At 50.8% G+C, this 25,592-nt stretch overlaps 1 protein-coding gene across 7 annotated transcripts in view; it reads right to left on the minus strand.

Annotated features, from left to right (window-relative positions):
- SIN3A (SIN3 transcription regulator family member A) overlaps positions 1 to 25,592 on the minus strand; it is a 1,166,566-nt gene that overhangs the window by 741,146 nt on the left and 399,828 nt on the right. For all 7 annotated transcript variants that reach the window (XM_069624553.1, XM_069624552.1, XM_069624555.1 and 4 more), the window contains exon 6: positions 24,487 to 24,735. In XM_069624553.1, coding sequence (XP_069480654.1) covers positions 24,487 to 24,735 — 249 coding nt within the window. The remainder of the gene's footprint in view (positions 1 to 24,486; positions 24,736 to 25,592) is intronic.

Consider the following 25,592-nt stretch of genomic DNA (forward strand, 5'->3'; position numbering starts at 1 on the left):
GGTGGTGGGCGAAGAAGATCAAGCCCGCGACATGCCGTAGGCGGCCCACCACTTAACGCAGGGCTCCTTAAGTGTTTTAGGTCGAAGGAGTCTACAAGCCGCGCACCGCGCTTCGTCGTGGTCAAGGGACAGACAATTATTGCACTTATCGTGCTCGTCCTTCCACGGGTATCTGACCCTGCAAGAGGGGCAAAACCTAAATGGTGTCCTTTCCATAGCGAAAGGTAATAATAATGATGACCAGACCAAGAGTAAAGAGGGGGAAAGAGGAGAGACATAGCAAAAGATATGACCACCCCGACCCCACTCTCCCTACTGTTTTGGCCGGCCAGAGGGCCTGGCCACGTGGAAGACTGCTGCCAGATCTTAAGCGTCAAGGTCCACCGCCGTCAAAAGTTCCCGCAGTCTTCATCGTAGTATTTGAAGCCCCGAAGTGACTTTAGGGGAAATAATTGTCAAAGTGGGTAAACAAGGATAAACAATGTCTCTTATGAAGTGCTCCGCAATGGGGCGACCGGTCATCTGGGTGCAAAAAATCTATCCGAGGGACCTCGGTGCATGAGGGATTTTGGGTACAATACACGTCACGATAGGGATAGTGTTACAGACACGCCTATGCCGACATCCCCCTTCAGTCCCCGAAAGACTAGATGCAATACTCTGCGGTTGCCACTGGATGTTGGACCATATGCACAGCATGTGATTCAAAGCAGATTAACAAGCATCAGGAAAGTATCTACAAGGGATCCACGTACACCCAGGTGTGCCGCAACCGGTGCCAGGCACTTGGTGAAAACCCTCTGCGCCTACTTCACTCCGAATGGAAGAGCCCTGAACTGTTAATGTTGCCCTTGATCCACGAAGCGAAGAAACTTGCGGTGTCCCTTGTGGATGGGGATGTGAAAGTAAGCATCTTCGAAGTCCAGCGACAATAGGAAATCCCCTTCTTCTAGCTGTCCTAGAACATGTTGAAGAGTCACCATCTGGAACATTTAAGACTTGATTTACTTGTTCAGATGACGGAGGTCTAGGATGGGCCTCCAACTGCTGGTCTTCTTTTTGATGAGGAAGTAACGAGAGTACACTCGGAGCCCCAGAGCCTCTTTGGGGTGAGCACCATCGCGCCCTTTCTTAGCGCAGCCCGCACCTCCAGCAGCAGTGAAGGACGTGGCTTTCCTGCCGGGCCACTGGCGGTATGCAGAGACACTTCAGTTCAAATTCCAGGGTGTCTGTGAGCGAGAGCATCCAGAACCCAACGGTCGGTGGAGATGGTCTTCCATACGCTGACTAAGTTCACCAGCCAGCCTCCCACGGGGGTGCACGGGTGGGGGCCCGACGCCACAGCCGGTTCAATCCTGTGTTGATGACGAAGGGCTGCCTTGGGGACACTGGCCACGACGACGGACGACGTCCTCCAAAGGCCTTGGAACAGCCCCTGTTCTCCTGGGTCGACGAGCGGGAGGGTTGACGCCAAGACGAACCACCTCAACTGAAACCTTTGGAAGATCCTTGGGATTTGCGGCATGAGGTCCGAAAGGCCGGCCGCCACTGTTGAAGCGTACCCAGGGCATGAACGGTCTCTGTGTCTGTCTTGATGGCCTGAAGAGACTCATCCGCGGCCTTTCAAAACAAATTGTCTCCGTCGAAGGGCATGTCCAACACCCTTGACTGAAAGTCCAGATGAAAACTGGTGGCCTCTGCCAGCCCAGTTGACGAGGGGGGGTGGAGGCCACCGAAGGAGGAGGAGCCCGATGACTTCTTTTTGGCTGCTGCCGACTCCAGGGTCTGGCGACAGTTGGGTCCGCAAGCACTTGGGCGCCGAGTCCAGCACCCTGTACTTCTCACAATGGTCCCTCTTTGCTGGGGCCGTGGAAGGGTTCTTTTTGAGGGCCAACCCCTCGTCCCAAATGTCATCCAGGGGTGGGACCGACAGGACTGTCTTCCTCTTGGCCTCATGTAGCTAGTATAGGAAACCTTTTTTCTTCTTCGCCTCAGGAACGAGCTGGAAAAGCTTCAAAGCCCTGAAGATCATGGCGTGGAACGAACTTATCTAGTCAGGCGGAGAAGATCTGGGAGGGGGAGTGGGGAAGTCCCCCAACTCGCCATCGTCGTCCGTGCCCGTCTTGTCTCTCGGGGATTGGGGGGATATGGTGGCAAGGAGGTGGAGGATGAACTTTCCTCTTCTTGGTCGGTGGTTCCCCCCGTTGGTACCGACACCGCGGGAGGGGCAGCCGGTGTAACAGGCATCCTCGTCTGGATCTCCGAGACCAGAGTATACAAAACGGAGAGAATGTCTGCAGAGTTATCTCCAGGTGGCCGCTGAGGCAACTGCAGTGACAGAGGCGAGACCGGAGATTGAGATGCAGGCTGGTCGTCAAGGCCCCCATCCCCCTGCTGTTCCTAGTCTGTCTGCTAGTAGTCGTCCTCATCTCGCTCGTCAGAATCCTTGCCGTAGAGCTTCCCTCGAAGCACCTCTCCTCCTGGATGGTCTGGAGGCAGTGAAGCTCCTCCTCTGAGGAGATATCTGTGCCTTGGAGTACTACCGGGCCTCCCCCCACTCTTCTCTGCGACCAGCAGGGACGGTTTCAGTGAAATGACTGGCATCTTCTCCTATGTCTTCTCAATGGGCTAAAAAGAGGGCTCCCTCCTGGAAGGCAGGGATACTCTCGCCTTCCGGGCCGCATACTGCAGTTCCGCCAGGGCAGCCTTTGCGAGTGACCCCACCACCCCTTCGATGGAAGGCTGGGCCTTCGTCGGATGTACTTGGGCCTTCACGGCCATGGTCGAACCCGCAGCCTTCTCCATAGGGAAAGGCTCAGCTCCCCGCTCCCCCTTGGCCTGCTCCGGTAGGCCGGTATTGGGCTTCCCCTTGAGCTTGCCCAGATGGTCCGGCTTCCTCTTTGACAAAGATCCCGAGCGTTGGCTGGTGACTGAAGCCGCTGGAGACGCTGTACTTGCACTGGCCACCGAGGATCCCAGCACAACAGCGCTCCCAGTGACAGTGGATTTGCAGTGCTTGGCCTTTTGTTGGGCCCCCGTGGGAGGAGCGCCCTAAAAGGTCTTAGAAGACGGCTCTGTTTTCTTGGTGGCAGGGGAGGCATGCTGCTGGGACCCACCCAGAGCAGGGGCCTTGGCCTGTAACCACTCCTCGAGCCGCTGATGCCAAACCCTCAGAGTGTGGGGCACCATCTCCTGACCAAACGCAGTGCTCCTCCACGTGCATTGGGTCCAGGTACAGGCAGTAGAGGCACTTGGAATGCCAGGAACACTGCTGCCCATTTCGAGTACATTGTTGTGGAAAGGCCGAATCCGCCAAAATCTGTGCTGAGCCTGTAAGGACACTCCAGAGATCAGATGCAACTCGGCCAGAACCCCTCACCAGAGTGTTAGACAGAAACCTGTGCAGTTCCCTCTGGGACCACTGCAAAAGATTTAAGACTACAGGTGTTTGGCAGTAAACCCACTTGGTAGCAGTCTGTACCACACAGATTCACTTGGTAGCTGTGGCTGAGCAGTCAGACTTCCCTCAAGAAGAGTTAGGCAGTATACAGAGTATTCACAATAGGTCAAGAGCACATATATTAAATCTTTAAACAGGAAAAAACGACCAAAGGTCGAGGAGATGGAATCTGCAATGTCTCTCGAGGAGCTCTGCGTAAAGGCGACCAGTAGCTGGGCGGAAAAAAACAATCTGAGGGACTTCGACGCGTGAGGGATTGTGGGTACAACGCACGTCACTATAGGGATAGTGTTACAGACACGCCTTGTCGACGTCCCCTTTTCGACTACGAAAAACAAAATGCAATACTCCGCAGTGACCACTGGATGTCGGACCTATGCACAGCATGTGATTCTAAGCAGATTAACAAACATCAGAAATATAATTATTTATTTAAAAACACATCTAGAAAAACACACAGGCACTAATAGTAAGCAATTCAAAAACATGGTCACTAAAATATATACACTCCCTTAAAAGAATATTAGACAAGTCTTAAGTAAAGCCCCACTTATTTCCAGACAGCGGTGAGCGCTTAACGTAGATGGCACTCTAATAGTTCGTTTTAAAAAGGGAGAGAAAAGCAGAGAACAAATTGAAACAGATCCCAACACTTTTCAAGGACATAACAAGAGAGGAAGGCAAAGTAAAACCGTGAATTCAGAGTCAGTAGGCCGGATCCGCTTTAAGAGGATCGAAACGAAATGTGTCCAGGGTCACACGGTTGCAATGCACAAAAGTCTTGTAATGGTTCAAAAAGGAGTTGGACCACAGAAAGGGGACCAGTTAGAGGGTCAAGGCAGCCAGCCCAGTCCAGAAGGTTAAGGAGTTATTATTACCTTGTAGGAATCTTTAGAAAGGGAGGCCTGGCGGACACAGTACCTTAAAGTGGTGAGAACACTCCAGCGGGGGCAGTTGTTCCTGGCAGCGGATGCAAGTCGGTGCTTCGTCCGGGGGAAGAGAGAATCTCGTCGTGGAGGAAGCCAGGAGTCTGTTGCACTGCCAGGGAAGAAACCAGCCGCAGAGTTTCTCAGGTACAAGGAGCGGTCCGTGATTCGCGGTTCAGTGGCGAGTGGCTATCCGGCCGCCGGGGTGCTTGGCACGGGCAGTTCGACCACAAACCAGTCTGGGGTGCGAAGAAAAGAAGGTAAACTGGTTGTGCCCACCAGTCAGGGGAAGAAGCCTCTCCAGCCGGGAGATCTTCTCTATCGTCGGGAAGTGGTGAGTCGGTTCTGCAGGGCTCCACCGGTGATGTCGTCGTGGTAGGTCGGCTCAGCTTCTCCCTCGTCGGATTCTCAGGTCCTGTGGCGACTTCTGAAGTTCCAGTCCCCAAAGCCCTGCTTTTATGCAGCATACCCCCATTCACTCAGCCTAGCTGTCAATCAAACATGCCAAGTGGTAGTGCGACTTGAGTTACCAAGGTAACTCAGTCCAGGGTGCCTAAACCCCCTCCTACACCCCCTGTGGTACCCAGACAGAGTGGCACCACGTTTGGAGGCTTCTGTGGAGAAGCCCGCCAAAAAGTGGAACAAAGGGCTCGACTTGGGTTGGAGTCACAGAAGAGAACACAAACGCCATTTTAGAATCAAGTCTTGGCAAAAAATACCAACCGGAGAATTAATATTAATTAAATAAACCGGCGGTATGTTCGAGGCTATGAGAATTAAATAATTAAAGTTGGTAGCCTCGAACAATGTGAAAATCCCATAGGGAAACAATCGCGGTCGAATATAAAAAGTAGTTTCCACTGCCACAACTCGATCAGGGGAGATGGAGACGTGCCCCTTCGACTAACAGACCCCAGGGCAATCGAATTACCCCGACCAGTACGTCCACAATATGATGGTTTGTACTGGTTTCTGTTAATAATTTGGGAATAGTAAAGCCAATGGTGACTTTACATGCCCTGGGAGACAGTCAGTCCCAGGGTATGGAGTCTATGGTGGGGTGTCACTATGACACCCCTGTGTTACAGCATGGAGGGTGCTGTGTAACACACATAGTAAAAACACATGAGACCCTATGGAGTAAAGGACCCCATAGCCCATAAAACACATAAGCAGTCAAAGGAACACCATAAATCATGTCCAAGAGACTCTCACTCTTGGCAGGAGGAAAAAAACAAACTCCAGAAATCCAGCAAAGCTGCTGGGGGACTCACTAGGTTAGGAAATTCCGCCAAAAGAGAGAATTCTCCCTAACACAGAGTATGGGTTTGCAGGAAGCGAAGAAGATTGACCAGGCGATAAGTGTCCTTTGTTGGTGCGGCTGAAAAGGTGCCAAAACTGCAGAGTGAATCAAGAAGTTGCTGAAAGTGGTTCCACGGGTCCCCCCTCAAGACTGCTGCTGGAAGACACCGTCCACTGTACTGCCTTTCTTCACCAGACCGAGGAATCCTGAGGTTGGGTCCAGAGCTGCCGCATCGCAGCGGAGCCAACACGAACACTTCATTCAAACTTAAGGTACTTTGGGGAAAAAAAGTATTGCTTACCTGATTCCAAGATGTCGCTATGCACGTAGAGGTGTCCAGGTCAACCCCCTCTTAACTTTGACCTCAAGCTGCTGCTTACGTCCCCATCTCGTGTTCGTTTTTAGGTCTCCTTTGTTAGTGGCTAACTTGCAATTTCAATAACTCTAGACACTGGAAGAAATTCGCAGGAACGCTTCATTATTCGCTGTTTGTCAAGACTTCAAGCCCTCTGCGAACTGCCTTTAGTTAGGGCTGCATGTTTGGACTTAAGAATCAAGAAACGTCTCTAGAACCTTAAACTAAGCTGATGTTGCACGAACCACTTATTTCTCCCCCGCCTCCTTTAAGTGACGTTTCTATATGTTTGCAGAGAAAGGGAATAGTTTCTTACCTGTAACTCCATTTCTCCAGCATTGGTATCTTTTATAAATTCACATACCATGAATATTCCCTGTGAAGCTGGGAATGGCATGTGTTACTCACAGTAATAGCATTTCTGATGATTGTATCTGCTTAGATTCACATGCTGTGCACATGGTCTGACATCCAGTGGTAAACACTGAGTATTGCATCTCGTCTTTCGGGGACCAAAAGGGGACGTCGGCATAGGCGTGTCTGCAACACTATCCCTATCGTGACGTGTAGTGTACCCAAAATCCCTCACACGCTGAGGTCACTCAGATTTTTTTTTTCCAGCCAGATAACTAGTCGCATTATAGCTGAGCTCTTACATAAGAGACATTGTTTATCTTAAAATGACTTGTCGGTTATTCCCCCTGTAAGCCACTTCGACTAAAGGAACATCTTCGACAAAGACAACAGGGGAATGGTCTACGGCGGTGGATTTCGGTGCCTAAGATCCGGTGGTTGAAGCATCCACGTGGCTGGGCCCTCTGGCCAGCCTTCACAGTAGGAAGAGTGGGGTCAGGGTGGCCATATCTTCGTTATCTTTCCCATTTCCCCCCTCTTTACCCTCTAGGTATGGTCATCTTTGTTTACACCTTTCACAATGGAAAGGACTCTGTCAAGACCGGTGGGGGGGTCTGTACTTCCGCTCTCTATATGGTAGAGGTGAGGCACAGAAGACCCCAGCCAAGATTCTCGATTATGGTAGCTATGGACAAGCAATCAAGGCCTAGCTTCTCAGGAGGTGATGCAGGCTGGTTCTTAAGTACAGTGTATCCCCAAGCCCCCACAAAGGAATGTCCACACACTGTATTACTGAAAACACAGTCTTTATATAATTAATATTCAAGGGTTATGTACACTTATCACAACAACGCACTTTGTGCTCAGGAAAACCAATAATGATAAATATCTACAATTCTAAAGTGGTACCACTAATATTAGACCTCATAACAGTGCATTCACAATACTGTAGCAATGGCACGCAGATCAATAAGAAGGAAACCAGCAATAGAGAGAGGAGAGATACTAGAGGGTTGAAACAATAGGCAGAAGACTGGCCCTTGCTACTGGACACAGTTCTGTGTGGAGATCCCCCCATCTGGGCAACCTGTAAAATAAGGAGATAACACCAGCCCAGTCCATATATTGTTCAATAGTCTTATTCTCTCCTCCAATGTTTTTACCCCCCCAATGTACCTGGTGGAGTCGAGACCTTCGAAGAGGCGTCGACGGATCCTTCTTGAGCGACCCCCTTTCAAGCGGGAGTCACGGATCGTCGACAGGCGTCGAGAAACGTCGAAGGCCTCGGGGTTCGGCGACGGGGAATCGACGGCCCTTCTTGAATGCCTTCCCTTTCAAGCGGGAGGCATGGGGCGTCGAACGTCCGTCGACAAACGAGGTAGAACGATGTCGAAGAGGCGGCAGCTTCGTCCGAGCGGTGCTCGTCGGCGTCGGGGCGTCGGCGTCCTGCAAGGCGGAGGTGTGCGGGGCACCTCGATGACAATAGTTCTGGACCGCAAAGATTGTAGAGACGGAAGCCCAGCAAGGGCGTCGGGTCGTCCGAGTCTTTGAGGTCGTGAGGTGGCGGGAAACCCACCGGCGGATTCTCCTCGGCGCGTTGGTCGTCCTCGACTTTCTCCGGCAGGATAAGCGGTCGACGATGCGGTCGAGGGAGTCCTTCGATTCGAATGTTCTTAGGCAAAGGAGCGGACGGCTCCGGTCGTCGGTGGCACGGCGTCAAGTGGTTCCCACGGCTGGGCAACACAACTTCGACGGGCCTCCAGCGGTTACACAAACCTGCGAACCCTGGTCGACGGCAATGGACTTCGACGGCGTTGATGTCCGGGTGCTTCACTTCGATCTCCTCGGCGGTCCCGTCTCGGGTCGGCAGCCTTTCGAGGGTCTGACTTCCAGGGCGCTTCGGCGAAGATGTAGCGGTGCTCGATGGTCCCTCGGAGCACGGGAAGAGGGCGCCTTACCAGGTCCTCTCTCGGATCAGTCCTCGACGAACACGGCAGCCTTCGGATCTGTCGAAGCAAATGCCACAGCAAGTCTTCTTCTTCCAGCTGGACGTCGAGGATCAGCAGTTCCAGTTACTCTTGAGTGGAGACTCAGCTTCTGGACGCTTCTGAACGTGTCTGAACGTTCCTGAAGGTTCCTGAACTTCTGGCTGCTTCTGAACGATTTCCAGTGGTGAGAGGTCCCCAGATATACTATTCTGTCTCTCATCCACGCTGCTGGCACGCGCACAGCAGCCAATCACACAGAAGGGCATTCATGCAGTCAGTCAGCCAATCAGGCACGCAGTGCATTCAGGCCACACTCCTCCCTTTCAGACACTCACAACAAGGAATGTGGATTGGGACAAGTACCCAGCCATTCAACACTACACACTGCATTCAGGCCAGTTTCGGGCAGGGCTGTCTCAGTCTTTGTCTCACATGCCAGAAACCAGACAACCACAACAAGGAGTGTATATTGGTCACTCACTCCATTCACCCAGGTCCCACCCACAGGAGGTACCCACAACATACAGTGAATGGGAAGGCTCCAGTCAGTCTAGCTGGGCCTTCACAACAACACCCTATGGAACTTCCACCCAACAGCCGGTCAGGGGGAAGGGACAGAGACAGGGCTTCCCAGGACTTTGGGAAAAACAAGATAACAGGCAATAGAAAGCAAGAGGCCACAGGGGCCATCTTGTTTCCTATCAGGAATCAACTGATTCCAATGGCAGGGCCTGGGTATCCCAAAATGGAGGACACCCGGAGCACCTGTCGAATTCAGCACGGAGCTGCCACCAGCCCATACCCTGCTCTGTGGGCCACCCACAGGTGCCCAAAAACATACACTAGGGGCACAGGGTTGTACCCCTACCCATGGGTGCCATAAGGGTATCCCATGGGTCTGTTCACCAAACCAAAAGAGAGCTGCACCGCCAGGAGTCCCACATGGACTCCTGGGCAGAAAACACGACAGAACACATGATAAAAACAGAAAAAGGACAAGGATTCAGAGGCCCTGTCCCTCAGATGCATTTCCAGCATCACAGTCGCCCCCCCCAGACTGAGGTGGAGGGTGCCTAATCTCCCACGGGATAGACACCCTCATCCAGACGGTCAACATACCTTCTGGAAAGGCCATCTGCATTATCGTGACTCTTCCCTGGTCGGTGCTCTATGGTGAAGTCTAGCCCTTGTAGGCTAATGGACCACCTGAGCAATTTCGGATTCTCACCCTTCATCTGCATAAGCCACTTCAGGGACTTATGATCTGTTTGGACCTTGAAGGTGGACCCCGTAAGGTAGGGCCTAAAATGCCTATGGCTCCAAACTATGCTAAAACACTCCTTTTCAACAGTAGCCCATCTAAGTTCTCTACCCTTGAGTTGTCTACTGATGAATATGATAGGGTGTTCTCTCCCTTTGTCATCTAACTGGGACAAGACAGCTCCAATTCCGGTGTCGCAGGCATCCGTCTGGACGATAAAGGGTCGGCTGTAGTCAGGCGCACACAACACAGGTGCCCTACACAGACTTTCTTTCAAGCCCTCAAAGGCCCTCTGACAGTCTTCGGTCAAATTAACCTTCCTAGGCTGTTTGGGCGAAGTTAGAGCTGTCAGGGGTGCAGCTATGGTTCCATAGTCTGCCATGAAATTGCGATAGTACCCAGTGAGGCCCAAAAAGGCTCTCACCTGGGTTTGAGTAGTGGGAGTCTCCCAGTTCTGTACGTCCTGTACCTTACTGGAGAGAGGTTGGATTTGACCCCCTCCTACCTCATGACCAAGATACGTGACTTTCCCCTGAGCTATCTGGCACTTGGTGGCCTTGATAGTGAGGTTAGCCCTTTTCAAGGCCTGCAACACCTTACCCAGATGTGTCAAATGCTCTTCCCAGGTGGAACTGTAGACGGCAATGTCGTCTAAGTAAGCCACACAAAAGGCTTCCAGCCCACTGAGCGCATGGTTGACCAATCTCTGGAAGGTGGCAGGGGCATTCTTCAACCCAAAAGGCATGACCCTAAACTGGTAGAGTCCCTCAGGTGTTGAGAAAGCCGTCTTTTCCTTGGCCTGGTCCGTCAGAGCTATTTGCCAATAGCCTGAGGTAAGGTCAAAGGTGCTCACAAATTTGGCAGCACCTATGGTGTCCACAAGCTCATCAGCCCTGGGCAATGGGTGCGCGTCGGTTTTGGTGACGGCATTGACTCCTCGGTAGTCCACACAGAACCTCCAATCCTTGGTACCCGCCTGGGAACTTGCCTTGGGGACAAGGACCACTGGACTGGACCAGGGACTGGTTGAGGGTTCAATAACACCCAGATCCAACATCTTGGCGACCTCAGCCTGGATGTGGTTCTTGACGGTATCTGACATACGGTAGCACCTGCTTTTGACAGGCACACTGTCACCAGTGTCAATTTCGTGCTTACACCACGGTGTAAGGCCCGGTGTCAGTGAAAACAGAGAGGCATACTGCTGGAGCAAAGCCCTGCAGGCCCACTGCTGCTCTGTTGTCAAATCTGGAGAGAGATGCACTCCCTCCACTGAGCCATCCTGAGGGTTGCTATGCAGCAAATCAGGAAGGGGCTCACTCTCATCCTCTTCTTGCCCTGAAGCTAGCAAGAGACATGAGACCTCTGCTCGCCTGTGGAAAGGCTTGAGCCTGTTGACATGGAATACCTGAGGGGCCACCCCAGAGGCACCCATGTCAACCAGGTAATTGACTTCGCCCATCTTGGAGATTATCCGGAAGGGTCCAGTCCATTTATCGGCCAAAGCTCTAGGCTTTGTAGGCTCCATCACAAGGATTTCCTGCCCCGGAGTCCAATCCACTTGCAAAGCTTTAAGGTCATGCCAGTACTTATTCAATTCCTGGCTGGCCTTGAGATTTGCTGTTGCCTGACCCATCATTTGTGTCATCCTCCGCCTGAGGCCTAACACATAGTCCCCCACTTGCTTGGCGGGACCGGGAGGGGTGGCTTCCAAGCCTTCTCGGATCAAGGCGAGGGGCCCCCTCACGGGATGTCCAAAGAGTAACTCAAAGGGGCTGAAACCAACACCCTCTTGAGGTACCTCTCTGTAAGCAAACAGCAGGCATGGCAGGAGGAGATCCCATTTCCTCCTTAGGGGCTCTTCCAAAGCACCTAGCATGCCCTTGAGAGTTTTGTTAAATCTCTCAACCAGACCATTGGTCTGGGGGTGGTAAGAGGTGGAGAACTTGTAGTTTACCCCGCACTCTTTCCACATGGTTTTCATGTAACTAGACATGAAGTTGGATCCTCTGTCAGAGACAACCTCCTTGGGGAATCCAACACGGGTGAAAATGCCCAGGAGAGCCCTGGCAACCACCTTGGCAGTAATAGTCCGAAGGGGTATTGCCTCAGGGTACCTGGTGGCATGATCAACCAAGACCAGGATGAACCGATGTCCACCTGAAGTGGGAGGGTCAAGGGGACCGACGATGTCGATGCCCACCCTCTCAAATGGTGTGCCAACCACTGGTAACGGCTGCAGTGGGGCAATGACCCTGCCTCCAGTCTTGCCAGACAACTGACAAGTGGGGCAGGTCCTGCAGTGGGACTCCACTTCTACTCCCATCCGTGGCCAGTAGAAATGGGCAGAGAGCCTCTGCTTAGTCTTCTTGGTCCCAAGATGACCAGCCAAGGGCACCTCATGCGCCAACTGCAGAAGGAAGGGCCTGTAAACCTGGGGTACCACCAACCTCTTGCGGGCACCAGGTTCAGGCGTAGTGGGCTCACTAACAAGGAGCTCACCCTCCCAATAAATCCGGAAATTCCTAGGCACTTCTCCTTGTGCCTGGGACAGGGCCTGTTTCCTCAGACCCTCGAGAGAGTGGCACTCCCTCTGTCCCCTACAGAAGTCTGCCCGGGAGGGTCCCCCTTCAGCTAACAAGCATTGACGGTCGGGATGATCCTCCGGGTTGAGAACCTCTCCCACAGGAGAGTCTTCTGCCTCTTCTCCCAAAGGAGTTGAGTTTGGGTTTTCCACTGGACCCAGCCCGTCCGGAGCATGGATCCCAATGGGTGCAGCAGGAAGAGAAGGTGCTCCCTCCACAGAGGTGGCCTTCTTGGTCTTCCGCCTTCTTGCCTTAGGCCTCGCCTTTGGCTCGGGTATCTGACCCACAGCCAGACCCGGTGTCACCTGTGATCTAGTGACTGCAGCAGCAGTCATGGGAAGACCATCCGAGATCAACCCCAACTCTACTAGATCATTCCCTAACAAAATGTTAGCAGGGACATTGTCCTGAACCAGGACAGGAAGCTTCGCTGTCTTGTCTCCAATCATGAGTGTGACTAAGGCTACAGGTGATAATTTGGGAGGCCCACCAGCTAACCTGGTGGTTTGCAGAGGAGCACCGTCATAGTCCTCTGGCCTGAGCAGGGTCCTGTCCACCACTGTCATGCTTGCCCCAGTGTCTCTCAAACCAGTAGAAGGCTGGCCATTCAAGAGGACACTTCTCAAAAACCTACGGGTGTTCTGCGGGATAGTCGCCAGTACTTCTGCGTACTGGTCCCAGGCCCCAAGGGACACTAAGGAAATCTCTACAGGAGCACCAAAGGTGATTCCTGTAGAGGAGGGGAGGGGAGGACAGTGGCCTCCACCTCAGACATGGGGTAAGGGTAGGTCAGGCTGACAGCCTGTACTCCAAGTGCCTTACCTTTACACTTGGAGTCACCCCTTTTGTGATCCAGGGCCCCACAGTCCCAACAAGTGCCAGGAGTGCGGGGTACGGTACTGGAACCACTGGGAGCCTGCTTTGCAGCAGGTGGACCACTACTCTTATTCCCACCCACAGATGACTTATCCCCACTAGATTTTTGGGTCTTAGGAGAGGAAGGTTTTGGTTTACCCGACTGACTGCTTGGGGGACTCCTCAGCTTTCTGAGAGGCCCCCTTCTCTTTATCCTTGTCCTTCCCACTGGAGTCCTTAGGGGACACCCGGTGGGAGACCCACTTGTCAGCCAACCTAGCCAGCTTAAAGGGGTCCAAAACGTTCTGGTCAGCCACATACTGACGCAGCTCTGGTGAACAGGCTTCAGAGAAATGCTCAAAAAACAAGAGGTGGGACAATTCAACGAAAGTCTTAACCTTGTATCCATCGATCCACCCCATCATGTTCATGTGCGCAGCACTCACCCAGTCAACCCAAGACATATTCTCTCTTTTCTTAAAATCCCTGAACCTTTTAAGGTATTGGGTAGGTGTCTTGCCAAACTTGGCAATTAAAGCAGACTTCATACACTCGTACTGACCCCTTTCTTCCACACTCAGCTTCAGAATACAGTCATACCCGGTTTGAGGCACTCTGCTTAACAAACACTTCGCCCAATCTCTTTTATCCACATCATGAATCTCACAAGCCATTTCAAACGCTTCAATCCATTGGAGGATATCCGAACCCTCCACAAATACACCAACCAAATCTTTCATAAACTTGGTGGCTGGGGACCTGACACTCTCACTGGATTTAGATGAAGTCTCCACTCTAGCTTTCTCTAGCTGGATTCTCTGACATTCAGCGTCCTTGTCTTTGAGCGCAAGATCCCTATTCTTGAGTTCCACTTGCTGTGCCAGCTCCTCTCTCTTAAGCTCAGCTTCTATTTCCAACTTGCGATATTCAAAGGCCAATTTCATCCTTAATAACTCCAGTTCCATGGAATTGCTGGGGTTTGGAACAGAGGCAGCAGGAATGGTGGCATTCCCAGAAACAGATTCAGCGACAACCCCAGGGGCAGAGTCCTCACTGGTTGCATCTCCCCCTTCATCAAGGGTTTCACCATCAGTCTGGTAGTCCACCAGGGCAGCTATCAGCTCAGCCCTAGACTTATCCACAAAGTCTAACTCCCTGGCTTCACAAGCACTCTGGAGAGCCTCTAAGCTCATCCTAGTCAATTTACCATTCGCAATGGGCTCCATTGCTTGTAATGCAGTTATTTGGTACACACCCAGACCTTAATCTAATAAAGTGCGGATATTTTGTAAGTGGCACGGTTATACACAGTCTTAAAACCATAAGCATCCCACCGCTGCCACCAGCTTGTCAAGACCGGTGGGGGGGTCTGTACTTCCGCTCCCTATATGGTAGAGGTGAGGCACAGAAGACCCCAGCCAAGATTGTCGATTATGGTAGCTATGGACGAGCAATCAAGGCCTAGCTTCTCAGGAGGTGATGCAGGCTGGTTCTTAAGTACAGTGTATCCCCAAGCCCCCACAAAGGAATGTCCACACACTGTATTACTGAAAACAGTCTTTATATAATTAATATTCAAGGGTTATGTACACTTATCACAACAACGCACTTTGTGCTCAGGAAAACCAATAATGATAAATATCTACAATTCTAAAGTGGTACCACTAATATTAGACCTCATAACAGTGCATTCACAATACTGTAGCAATGGCACGCACATCAATAAGAAGGAAACCAGCAATAGAGAGAGGAGAGATACTAGAGGGTTGAAACAATAGGCAGAAGACTGGCCCTTGCTACTGGACACAGTTCTGTGTGGAGATCCCCCCATCTGGGCAACCTGTAAAATAAGGAGATATAACACCAGCCCAGTCCATATATTGTTCAATAGTCTTATTCTCTCCTCCAATGTTTTTACCCCCCCAATGTACCTGGTGGAGTCGAGACCTTCGAAGAGGCGTCGACGGATCCTTCTTGAGCGACCCCCTTTCAAGCGGGAGTCACGGATCGTCGACAGGCGTCGAGAAACGTCGAAGGCCTCTGGGTTCGGCGACGGGGAATCGACGGCCCTTCTTGAATGCCTTCCCTTTCAAGCGGGAGGCACGGGGCGTCGAACGTCCGTCGACAAACTAGGTAGAACGATGTCGAAGAGGCGGCAGCTTCGTCCGAGCGGTGCTCGTCGGCGTCGGGGCGTCGGCGTCCTGCAAGGCGGAGGTGTGCGGGGCACCTCGATGACAATAGTTCTGGACCGCAAAGATTGTAGAGACGGAAGCCCAGCAAGGGCGTCGGGTCGTCCGAGTCTTTGAGGTCGTGAGGTGGCGGGAAACCCACCGGCGGATTCTCCTCGGCGCGTTGGTCGTCCTCGACTTTCTCCGGCAGGATAAGCGGTCGAAGATGCGGTCGAGGGAGTCCTTCGATTCGAATGTTCTTAGGCAAAGGAGCGGACGGCTCCGGTCGTCAGTGGCACGGCGTCAAGTGGTTCCCACGGCTGGGCAACACAACTTCGACGGGCCTCCAGCGGTTACACAAACCTGCGAACCCTGGTCGACGGCAATGGACTTCGACGGCGTCGATGTCCGGGTGCTTCACTTCGATCTCCTCGGCGGTCCCGTCTCGGGTCGGCAGCCTTTCGAGGGTCTGACTTCCAGGGCGCTTCGGCGAAGATGTAGCGGTGCTCGATGGTCCCTCGGAGCACGGGAAGAGGGCGCCTTACCAGGTCCTCTCTCGGATCAGTCCTCGACGAACACGGCAGCCTTCGGATCTGTCGAAGCAAATGCCACAGCAAGTCTTCTTCTTCCAGCTGGACGTCGAGGATCAGCAGTTCCAGTTACTCTTGAGTGGAGACTCAGCTTCTGAACGTGTCTGAACGTTCCTGAAGGTTCCTGAACTTCTGGCTGCTTCTGAACGATTTCCAGTGGTGAGAGGTCCCCAGATATACTATTCTGTCTCTCATCCACGCTGCTGGCACGCGCACAGCAGCCAATCACACAGAAGGGCATTCATGCAGTCAGTCAGCCAATCAGGCACGCAGTGCATTCAGGCCACACTCCTCCCTTTCAGACACTCACAACAAGGAATGTGGATTGGGACAAGTACCCAGCCATTCAACACTACACACTGCATTCAGGCCAGTTTCGGGCAGGGCTGTCTCAGTCTTTGTCTCACATGCCAGAAACCAGACAACCACAACAAGGAGTGTATATTGGTCACTCACTCCATTCACCCAGGTCCCACCCACAGGAGGTACCCACAACATACAGTGAATGGGAAGGCTCCAGTCAGTCTAGCTGGGCCTTCACAACAACACCCTATGGAACTTCCACCCAACAGCCGGTCAGGGGGAAGGGACAGAGACAGGGCTTCCCAGGACTTTGGGAAAAACAAGATAACAGGCAATAGAAAGCAAGAGGCCACAGGGGCCATCTTGTTTCCTATCAGGAATCAACTGATTCCAATGGCAGGGCCTGGGTATCCCAAAATGGAGGACACCCGGAGCACCTGTCCAATTCAGCACGGAGCTGCCACCAGCCCATACCCTGCTCTGTGGGCCACCCACAGGTGCCCAAAAACATACACTAGGGGCACAGGGTTGTACCCCTACCCATGGGCGCCATAAGGGTATCCCATGGGTCTGTTCACCAAACCAAAAGAGAGAGCTGCACCGCCAGGAGTCCCACATGGACTCCTGGGCAGAAAACACGACAGAACACATGATAAAAACAGAAAAAGGACAAGGATTCAAAGGCCCTGTCCCTCAGATGCATTTCCAGCATCACAGACTCCATTTAGGTTCTGCCCCATGTAAAGGGTCAGATACCCGTGAAAGACGAGCACAGGATGTGCAACTCCTGTCTCCCCTTATATGACAACGAGAAGCGGGGTGCAGCTTGTAAACTCCTTCAGCCTAAAACCCTTACAGAGCGATGTGTAAAGCGGTGGGCCGCATACGGTATGTCGCAGGCAGAAGCCTCTTCCCCCAACGCTACACCCGCTCAACAGCTTTCCCCCACATCCGCGGCAGCGTTTTGCGAATGGGCATTCAAAAACAAACAAGGACGCTACCCCTAAATCAGGTTTACTCGAAGTGCGGAATTTTGACGCTCCCTAAAGGCCCGGTAGTCCCAAAATCCATGACTGGTAAATCTACCGATAGACCTTCGGACCCACTAACTCACGCCGATTACTTCGGCAGTTGGGCTGATACCTATTCCGTCGAAAAACATGGGGCAGGCTGTGGACAAATCTATAGATATGCCATGGTACCCCGATTCTCGTAAGGCCTACGAGGACAGTCGGGTGCCTCTTTCCAACACCCTGAGTGACAAATTTCCACGTCAAGGGGCGGAAGAGGACGTTTTTACACCCATAGGCCCTTCTGGTTCCTCTAAGTGGAAAAGAGAGAAATATGAAGGGTGCATGGATCGTCTTGAAAAAATTATCAATTTTTCTGAACATCCTTCCCGAAAAGATCTTGTGGAGAACCTAATCTTAAAGATCAGCCCTCAGTCCCCGTCCGTCATGAAGAAATCGTCCAGATGGATACTTATCAGGACATTTACAGTGAAGATGAAGAAGCTTCCTTCCTGTAGGGCTACAATGAGGACCAGGCGGATGGGGGTGTGCGGCAGGGATAACCGATAGGGCGACCAGTTATCTGGCCGAAAAAAAACCAATCTGTGGGACCTCGGCACGTGAGGGATTTTGGGTACACTACGCGTCACGATAGGGATAGTGTTACAGACACGCCTATGCAGACGTCCCCTTTCAGTCCCTGAAAGACAAGATGCAATACTCTGCAGTTACCACTGGATGTCGGACCATATGCACAGCAGTGATTCTAAGCAGATTAGCATCAGAAATATATATTTTTCTTCATAAAGATGATTTCTTCGTGACGAGAAGAACTCGAGGAATCCCACCAGTTAAGAAGACTGTTGAAATCTGAGGGGAAGTTGCTGGGGTGGAGCTACATACTCTACGCCCTAGTGGTGGGTACCAAAAGCACCCACAACAACGTTGATGGGACACTCAAGGTTTCAAATGTTTTTCCACAGGAAGAAGTACTAAATTAAAGTAACCAGGGATTCCCAGCCTGATGACGGGGAGTATTCAAAGCATGTGACTCTATGAAAGATCCAATGCTGGAGGAGAACAAGTTACTTACCAACTCAGAACGTTTTATTGACGGGATGTTCCTCCAACGTATTCCTCATCTTTGATGTGTAATGTCCAGCTTCAGCAAACTTTTTTTGGAAGAGGTTGCCCTGCGTCGATGGCGTCAAGTCGATGTCCCTTGAAGGTCTCCGTCGAGGGTGAAGTCATCGGATGTTACAAGTAGCACGCACGGCACCCTTTGGCCTCAGTTCTGTTTTTCCGCTCCTAGTGTTAGCAAAGTTGGCAGTTAGTACCGGCAAGCAGTAGTCCGCCTTGTTGGAACGAAAGCTGTAATAGCATGGGAAATTCTATAGAGTGGTAGGATGGGAGGGCGATGAGGAATACATTGGAGGAACATCCAGTTGAAAGAAGAAGATTACCAGTTGGCAAGTAACTTGTTCTTCAAATCGATTGTGTCCTCCAATGTATTCCGTTTGACAGACTCCCAAAGCAGTATCCAAGACTGGAGGAGGGTGGAGAATTTAGATTTGCCAATTGTCAGAGGGCAGAATAAAAGTACTGCCTTACCAAAAGCGACGACCTAAGCATGGGAAGTATCCAAGCAATAATGCTTGGTGAACGTGTTCAATGATCCTGTTGCAGCATCACAGATTTTTTGAATGAGGACTCCCCTTTGCAGGGCTGCGGAAGAGGTCATGGCCCTGCTGGAGTGTGCCCTTAAACCCTCTGGTGGGTCCTTGCCCGCCAGTCTAACATTCAGAAATCGTAAGGATGGTTGACCTGGACAAAGTCTGTTTTGAAACAGCTTTCCCTAATTTGCATCCAGTATATCTTATAAAGAGCTGGCCATCCACTCTCAACTTGGACATCCTAGAAGCATAAAAGCTTAAAGCTCTTCTAGGGTCCAATCTATGGAGCCTTTCTTCCTCCTTAATGGGATGTGGCAGAGTAAAACGCCAGCAGAACTATTTTCTAATTTAGATGCAAGTCTCATACTATTTCAGGTAGGAAGGAGGGTTTAAGTCCTTGTGGAATACGGTAAAGGGTGGCTTTGAAGAGAGTACCTGCAACTCACTCACTCTACGTGAAGAGGTTATAGCAACCAACCGTATAGTCTTGAAGGTTAACAACCGCAATGGACACTTGTGCAAAAGTTCAAATGGTGCACACAAACATTTTAGAACCAGGTGTAGGTGCCAAACTGGAACCTGAAAAGCAGAAGGGGGGGGAACACATTTGGGAGCCCCTTAGGAGATTGAGTCACCTATGGAATTTTGAACTAAGAACATTCCTCCAATGAGCGCTTCAATATGGAGAGCGATGCTAGATAACCCTTAATGGTCCTAATGGGAAGACCTTTGTGTGCTAATGAAAGAAGAAAGGATAGCACATCGGAGTCTTAACATTAAAAAGGATCAACATTCTTTACCCTGCACCAGTCGCAAAACTTATTCCAACGGCACAGAGATTTTGATGCTGGTCTTCTTGCCGAAAGCAACACCTCCATCAGGGAGGTCCCAATCCTTGTATCTCAACCTTTCAGCAACCACACGTGAAGGTTGAGAGTGTTGACCTCTGAATGGAAAACCAGACCCTCCCTTTGCGAGAGAAGGTCCTCTCTTTGTGGAAGACGTATCGGAGGACAGATAGACATGTCCAGAAGGTCCGGGTACCATGTCCTCCTGGCAAAATCCAGGGCAATTAGGATCATGTGGCTCCCGAACCGTCTTAACCCCCCCCGATTACTTAAGGAATGACTGGGACCGGCGGACACACGTACAGCAGTGAAAAATCGCAATCCACCACAAACGCGTCTCCTAGAGTACCTCTTAGAGGAAATTCCCTTGAGCAGTACAGTTCGCACTTCCGGTTGATCCCCGTTGCAAACAGATCTACTTGAGGGGTACCCCAAAGGGTGAAGATCTCTTGAAGGACTTCCTGAACTAGTTCCCACTCGTTGGAGACTCCTCTGCCTTCTCAGAGCGTCCACCGCTGTGTTCTCCTCCCCGGCCAAGTGAACTGCCGATAGGGAGATTCCTTCTCGAATTGCCCAGTGCCATTACCTCTCTGCACAGATGTAGTGACGCTACAACTCCTCTTCTTGAATGAATGCATGGCCACTGTGTTGTCCGTCATCAGGACATTCTTTCCCCTGACTGGGGACAGGAAGGCCTTCATCGCTAGTCTTATTGCCCTCAGCTCCAAAAGATTGACATGTAGTTTGGACTCCGATGGAGACCAACAACCGCTAGCTGTCAGATCGTTGGTGTGAGCTCCCCACCCCGTGAGTGAGGCGTCAGTCACTAAAGTCATCTCCTGCCATGGTTGCCATGAAGGTTCCCCCTTCAGGATGTTTTCCTCGCAGGATCATCATAAAAGATCCTGCATAACTTTGGTCAGGACCTGCAGTAGATCAGACATCTGTCCCGAGAACTAGGACCATTGTGTTTGGAGAGCCGACTGGAGGGATCTCATTCATAGACGGGCCTCTGGTACCAGGTACATTTAGGATGCCATGAGGCCGAGACACCTTAGGAATTTGAAGGCTGGGAGACGGTGGGCATTCTGAAACTGGAGAAAATCTTACGCCCTCACCTTGGGTGGCAAGCTCTTTCCCAAGGACATGTGTAAAAAAGCACAGATATACTGGACCTGTGGGGAAGGTGTCATGTTTGAGTTCTTGAAATTGAGGAAGGAGCCCAGTCTGTGTAGGGAGTGACAGGTAACACTGAGGTGATCCAAGCCTTGTTTGGGAGAACACACCCTGATCAGCCAATCATCCAGGTAGGGGTAGACGTGAATCCCCACTCTCCTGAGATGCGCTGCCACCCCCACCATTAGTTTGGTGAAGACCATCGGGGCGGAGGTCAACCCGAAAGGCATAGTGCGAGCCGCCAACGGCGATCCTCACATTTCCTATGCTTGAGATGGATTGGCACATGAAAATAAGCATCCTGAAAGTCCAATGACACCAACCAATCCTGTAATTGGAGGGCCTGAAGGATCTAAGAACACGCAACCATCTTGAATTTGTCCTTCCTAAGGAACTTGTTCAAGTATCTTAAGTCCAAGATGGGTCTCAATCCTCAGTCTTCCTTGGGGATAAAAAATATGGGGAGTACCATCCCTTGTTCCTCTCAGCTATAGGTACTGGTTCTATAGCACCTTTCTCCAGAAGGGTTAAGACTTCCTGCTGTAGGAGCGGGTCTGGAAACTTCAAAGAGCGTCTCCCTGGTGGATTGCTTTGACGTTGCGTTAGAAAAGGAAGGCAGTAACCTTGGGCTATTATTTCTAGAGCCCAGACATCTGAAGTAATGGCTCGCCATTCTTGCAGATGCTGTGACAGCCTGCCTCCCACAGGTGTCTTGTGATGCAAGTCCTCAAAGTGGTTTTGTGGCGGTTGCTGCGGCCGCTGATGGTAAAAAGGCTGCAGCTGGGGCTGGCTTTGCAGGTTTTCCTCGTCCACCACGAGTGGCCTTTTTCTGGCCACTTTGACTGTCCATTCCTCTCGCCTTTCCATATGAGGAGTAGTAACAATAGGATTGTCTACGCCAAGATTGTCCTGATGCACGAAAATGCTGAGGTTGCCTAATAGCAGCTCCAAAAGACTTGGCAGCTGCGTTTGAGGTCTACAACCTCTCAAAGCTCTAGTCAGCCTTGTTGCCAGAAAGGTGAGACACTGTCAAAGGGCATGTTCAGAAGATGGTTTTGCATGTCTGGTGCGAAACCAGACTTCCGTAACCAAGCAAATCTGTGCATTACTGTGCTAGTGCCCATGGACCTGCTCACACTATCTGCAGTGTCCAATCCAGACTGAAGGGATTCCTGCATGGCTTCCTTTCCATCTTTAACAATGGCTAGGAATCCTTCCCTTTCATCCCCTTCTGTTATGTGCTCCGCCGCCATTGCAATGCACTCCCACAGAGTGGGTGAACATTTTACCAAGGCACATGTGGAGTTAGCCGATTTTAACGCCCTACTTCCAGCTGAAATACCTAGCGTGCCCAACCATCCACACGCTTGTCGTCCCTTTCCGGAGGGATAGAAGGGTACGGCATCTTACTTGGAGCTGTGGCTGCCTGGATCAGCAGACTCTTGGGAGTAGGGTGCTTAGATAGCCGAGGTCGCTACTAGAAGGGCGGTATTCTGAAGTGAGGGACTTATTCACCAGACTATTCCCAATTTTTGGCCACCCCATTTTGTAGGGCTACATGGAAGGTTAAGATCGGATCTTCGGTGGGACCATGATCCAATATATCGGTCAGATCATCCTGGATGAACTGAGTTGGTGGTCTAGCCCATCCTAAGTATTCAACCACATTTGTCATTAGTTGCCTGTATGAGGGACTGGCATGTTCCCCTGGTTCTCGCCTGCCAAAATCTGTTTCAGGTGAAATACCAATTCCACTTGCATTATGCAAGGTTTCCACCAGATCCTTCATCCTGTTTTCCTCAGAAATCGGGCATTCTGGGACATTTGGGGTGCCATATTCCAGTCCAAAAGAAAATCCTCCTCCTCAGACCTCTCATCTTCAAAAATTGAAGTTAAGGATTTGAAACATTCTTTCCTCGGAAGAGGTTTGAAAACCTTTTCTGGGAGAGGTGGGAGAGGTGCATCAGTGGAACCTGAAGGCATTACAGCCTTCTCTTTTGCTGTTATTTTGATGGCTGAGTTGGAGCCTTTGGAATATGTGGCGCCGAGGGCTTTGGGGTCGACGTAGGCGTCGACAAAATAGTGGTCGTCGACGGAACTGGCTTCGAGGCGCTCTTCGAAGACTTGCCCTTCGAGGTGTGTCGGGTTCCGGACAGCGTCAGTGACCTCGAACGGTCGACTCGAGCAGTCTTTTTCGCTCAGCGTCCTGGATGGTTTCCGATCCTTTCTCCTACGATCACCCGGGCTCAAGGGCGCGCGAGTGTCAGAAAATTAACTCTCCCGGCCGGCTTCCGAGTAAGGTAGCCTTTTCAAACACCTCCATCATTTTTATTCTGAATGCTTCCCATTCTTCGGAGGAAGAATGTTTTGTGGGGCATTTCATTCTTTTTGGGGATTCGTCCGAGGACGAGGTGGAAGGGGACCAGTGGCGTCTTTTCTTGGACTTTTTCGTCGAAGACGAAGAGCGGTGTGAACCACTTTGGGACCCAGACCGATGCTTTTGCCTGTCGCATCGAGGAGATTTCTCCGCACTGGACCTCGACTCGTCACTAGAGGCTTTTCGGTCGGGTTTTCAACCTACCTGCAGTTTTCCCTTCCTCTCTCGCAAGGCCTTCACCGTCATTGCCTGACACTTGTCGTGGCCTTCACCGAGACACCACAGACATTCTCGGTGCGGGTCTGTGATGGACGTTTTCGAACCGCAGGTTTTACTCTTTTTGAATCCCGACCGCAGGGTAGTAGTCGGGGTCGACAACGAAGACATATCGAATATCTTCAGTAACTGTCGCAGAACTGCTCGAGGCGCGCCGAGTCTCCGAAGCAACAAGTACTGCGGAAAAAACTGAATTGAGGCCCACGGGTGCCGCGCGCGTTACTTGTATATCCGATGACGTCACCCTTGACGGAGGCCTCCGAGGGACCTCAACTCGACGACATCGATGCACGGCGCCCTCTGGCGAGAAAACATTTCCGAAGCAGCTAAAGCTGGATAGAATACACCTAATATGAGGAATAGGACACAATCCATTCGAAATTAACTTTTCTTGCCATGTCCACAGCTTGTCTGAATTATCACAGCATAGCAGGCTACACAGACTAATACTGCACAGATGAGCCACAAAGAAAGAAACGCGGAATCCAACATAGACTTTACAGTAAGCTTGCAATTCAAGGGTAACCACAGTAGTGCAAGAAAGCAAGAATTTCTTTGAAGAAAGAAAATGCAATGGCTAGTAGTCCCATGTCATACTTGGGCACATAGCTACCCACAAGCCGATCAGGGTTTATGCATAGATTTTACATTCTGTTGATTAAATTCACTTTTTTGGACTGCTTTTCACAAATCAGAACAGAGCAGTAAGTCCAGGAATATAATATTAATTCCAGGGGGGCTCCAAGTACTTGGCCAGATTCCGCACACTAAGTCACTGGCCCCGTAAGCATATTGTTAGAATGTCACATTCATATATCTGTGCAGCCAACGAAAAATGGATATTCCATCTTCGACGAGTTTGACTTTCAAAGGCAGCATATAAATCTACAGCTCGAGCCACCCCACCCGCCCTCTCCCCGCCACACACAGACACACCAATACAAAAAGTAAGTTTTGAAATCCAGAATCATCACTCACCTGGTACGTGTGTAAAATTTCCAGAAAGGCTTTATATATATCCGGCTGACCCTGGAAGCGGTTCTTAATTTTGTTAACGTAGTTAATGGCGTGATTGAACTCCACAGGCTGGTTGTTCTGAAGGGATGGCGTGTTCCCATGGGAAGCAGGTACAGGTGTGTGTGGCTGCACAGGTGAACGGGGAGAAGGAAAAGGCAAGGCTGGAGGAGTCTGCTGGCTGGTTGGAGTATGTGCCTGAGAAGGTGAAGGCTGCGGAGCAAAGCAAAAGAAGTGCTCTATTAGCCATTAAGAACATTACTCAACATTTGTTAATGTCACCAACACAAATCCCCTGCTAGCACAACCAAATATCTAATCACCAATTGCTTGTAAATCATGAAAAGGGGCAGTCAAGAGGATTTAAAGAAGTGCATTGTAAATAAATAAAACACTGCCAAGAGAACCGCACATGTGGAAGCCCCAAATTGGCCGATAACAAGTAAGGCTCACAAATTGTATCAAAAGACGGGCACACCAGCATTCTGTGAATAATTTGCAAAGAGGGACTAGGGAAGGTAAGGCATTACCAGTCCGATTCAGAGCAAAGGGCGAAAACAAAATCCCCCTATTGGAGATGGTCAGTGCTGGGGTGGCACAGCAGGCATTTTAAAGAAGAGGAATCTTACTCTTGCAGGTTGTGTGCATACTCGCTTTTGAAAGAGTGTTCTGTGATTATGTAACTGGTGTTCATATCTACCCAACTGAAGTGAATTGAGACTGCTACCTTCAATCTGGGTATATGATGCATTAAACTCTAGTAATACAATTTATTTTACAGTGGCTGGATGAAAGATTGGATAGGCCAGGAAGCATGACTGCATTCTGCCTCAAAAAGCACCACTGTGGGCGATCAGTGTCTGAACAGGGAGAACAAGATGCATTCAGACAGTGTGCTACAGGATGAAATGCAAATTCTGAATTGATATTAAAAGGGGTACACATTTCAAGTTGTAAGCTACTAGCCAGAAATATTAAGTCACACGCCCCATAAGTTAACCACATATAAATAGCACAGCATTTTTTAAACTCGTCAATTTTCACTAGACACAGGCTAGTGCACATTTTTA

Source organism: Ambystoma mexicanum, chromosome 11, assembly GCF_040938575.1.
Source record: "Ambystoma mexicanum isolate Mex_15411 chromosome 11, UKY_AmexF1_1, whole genome shotgun sequence".
NCBI lineage: Eukaryota > Metazoa > Chordata > Amphibia > Caudata > Ambystomatidae > Ambystoma > Ambystoma mexicanum.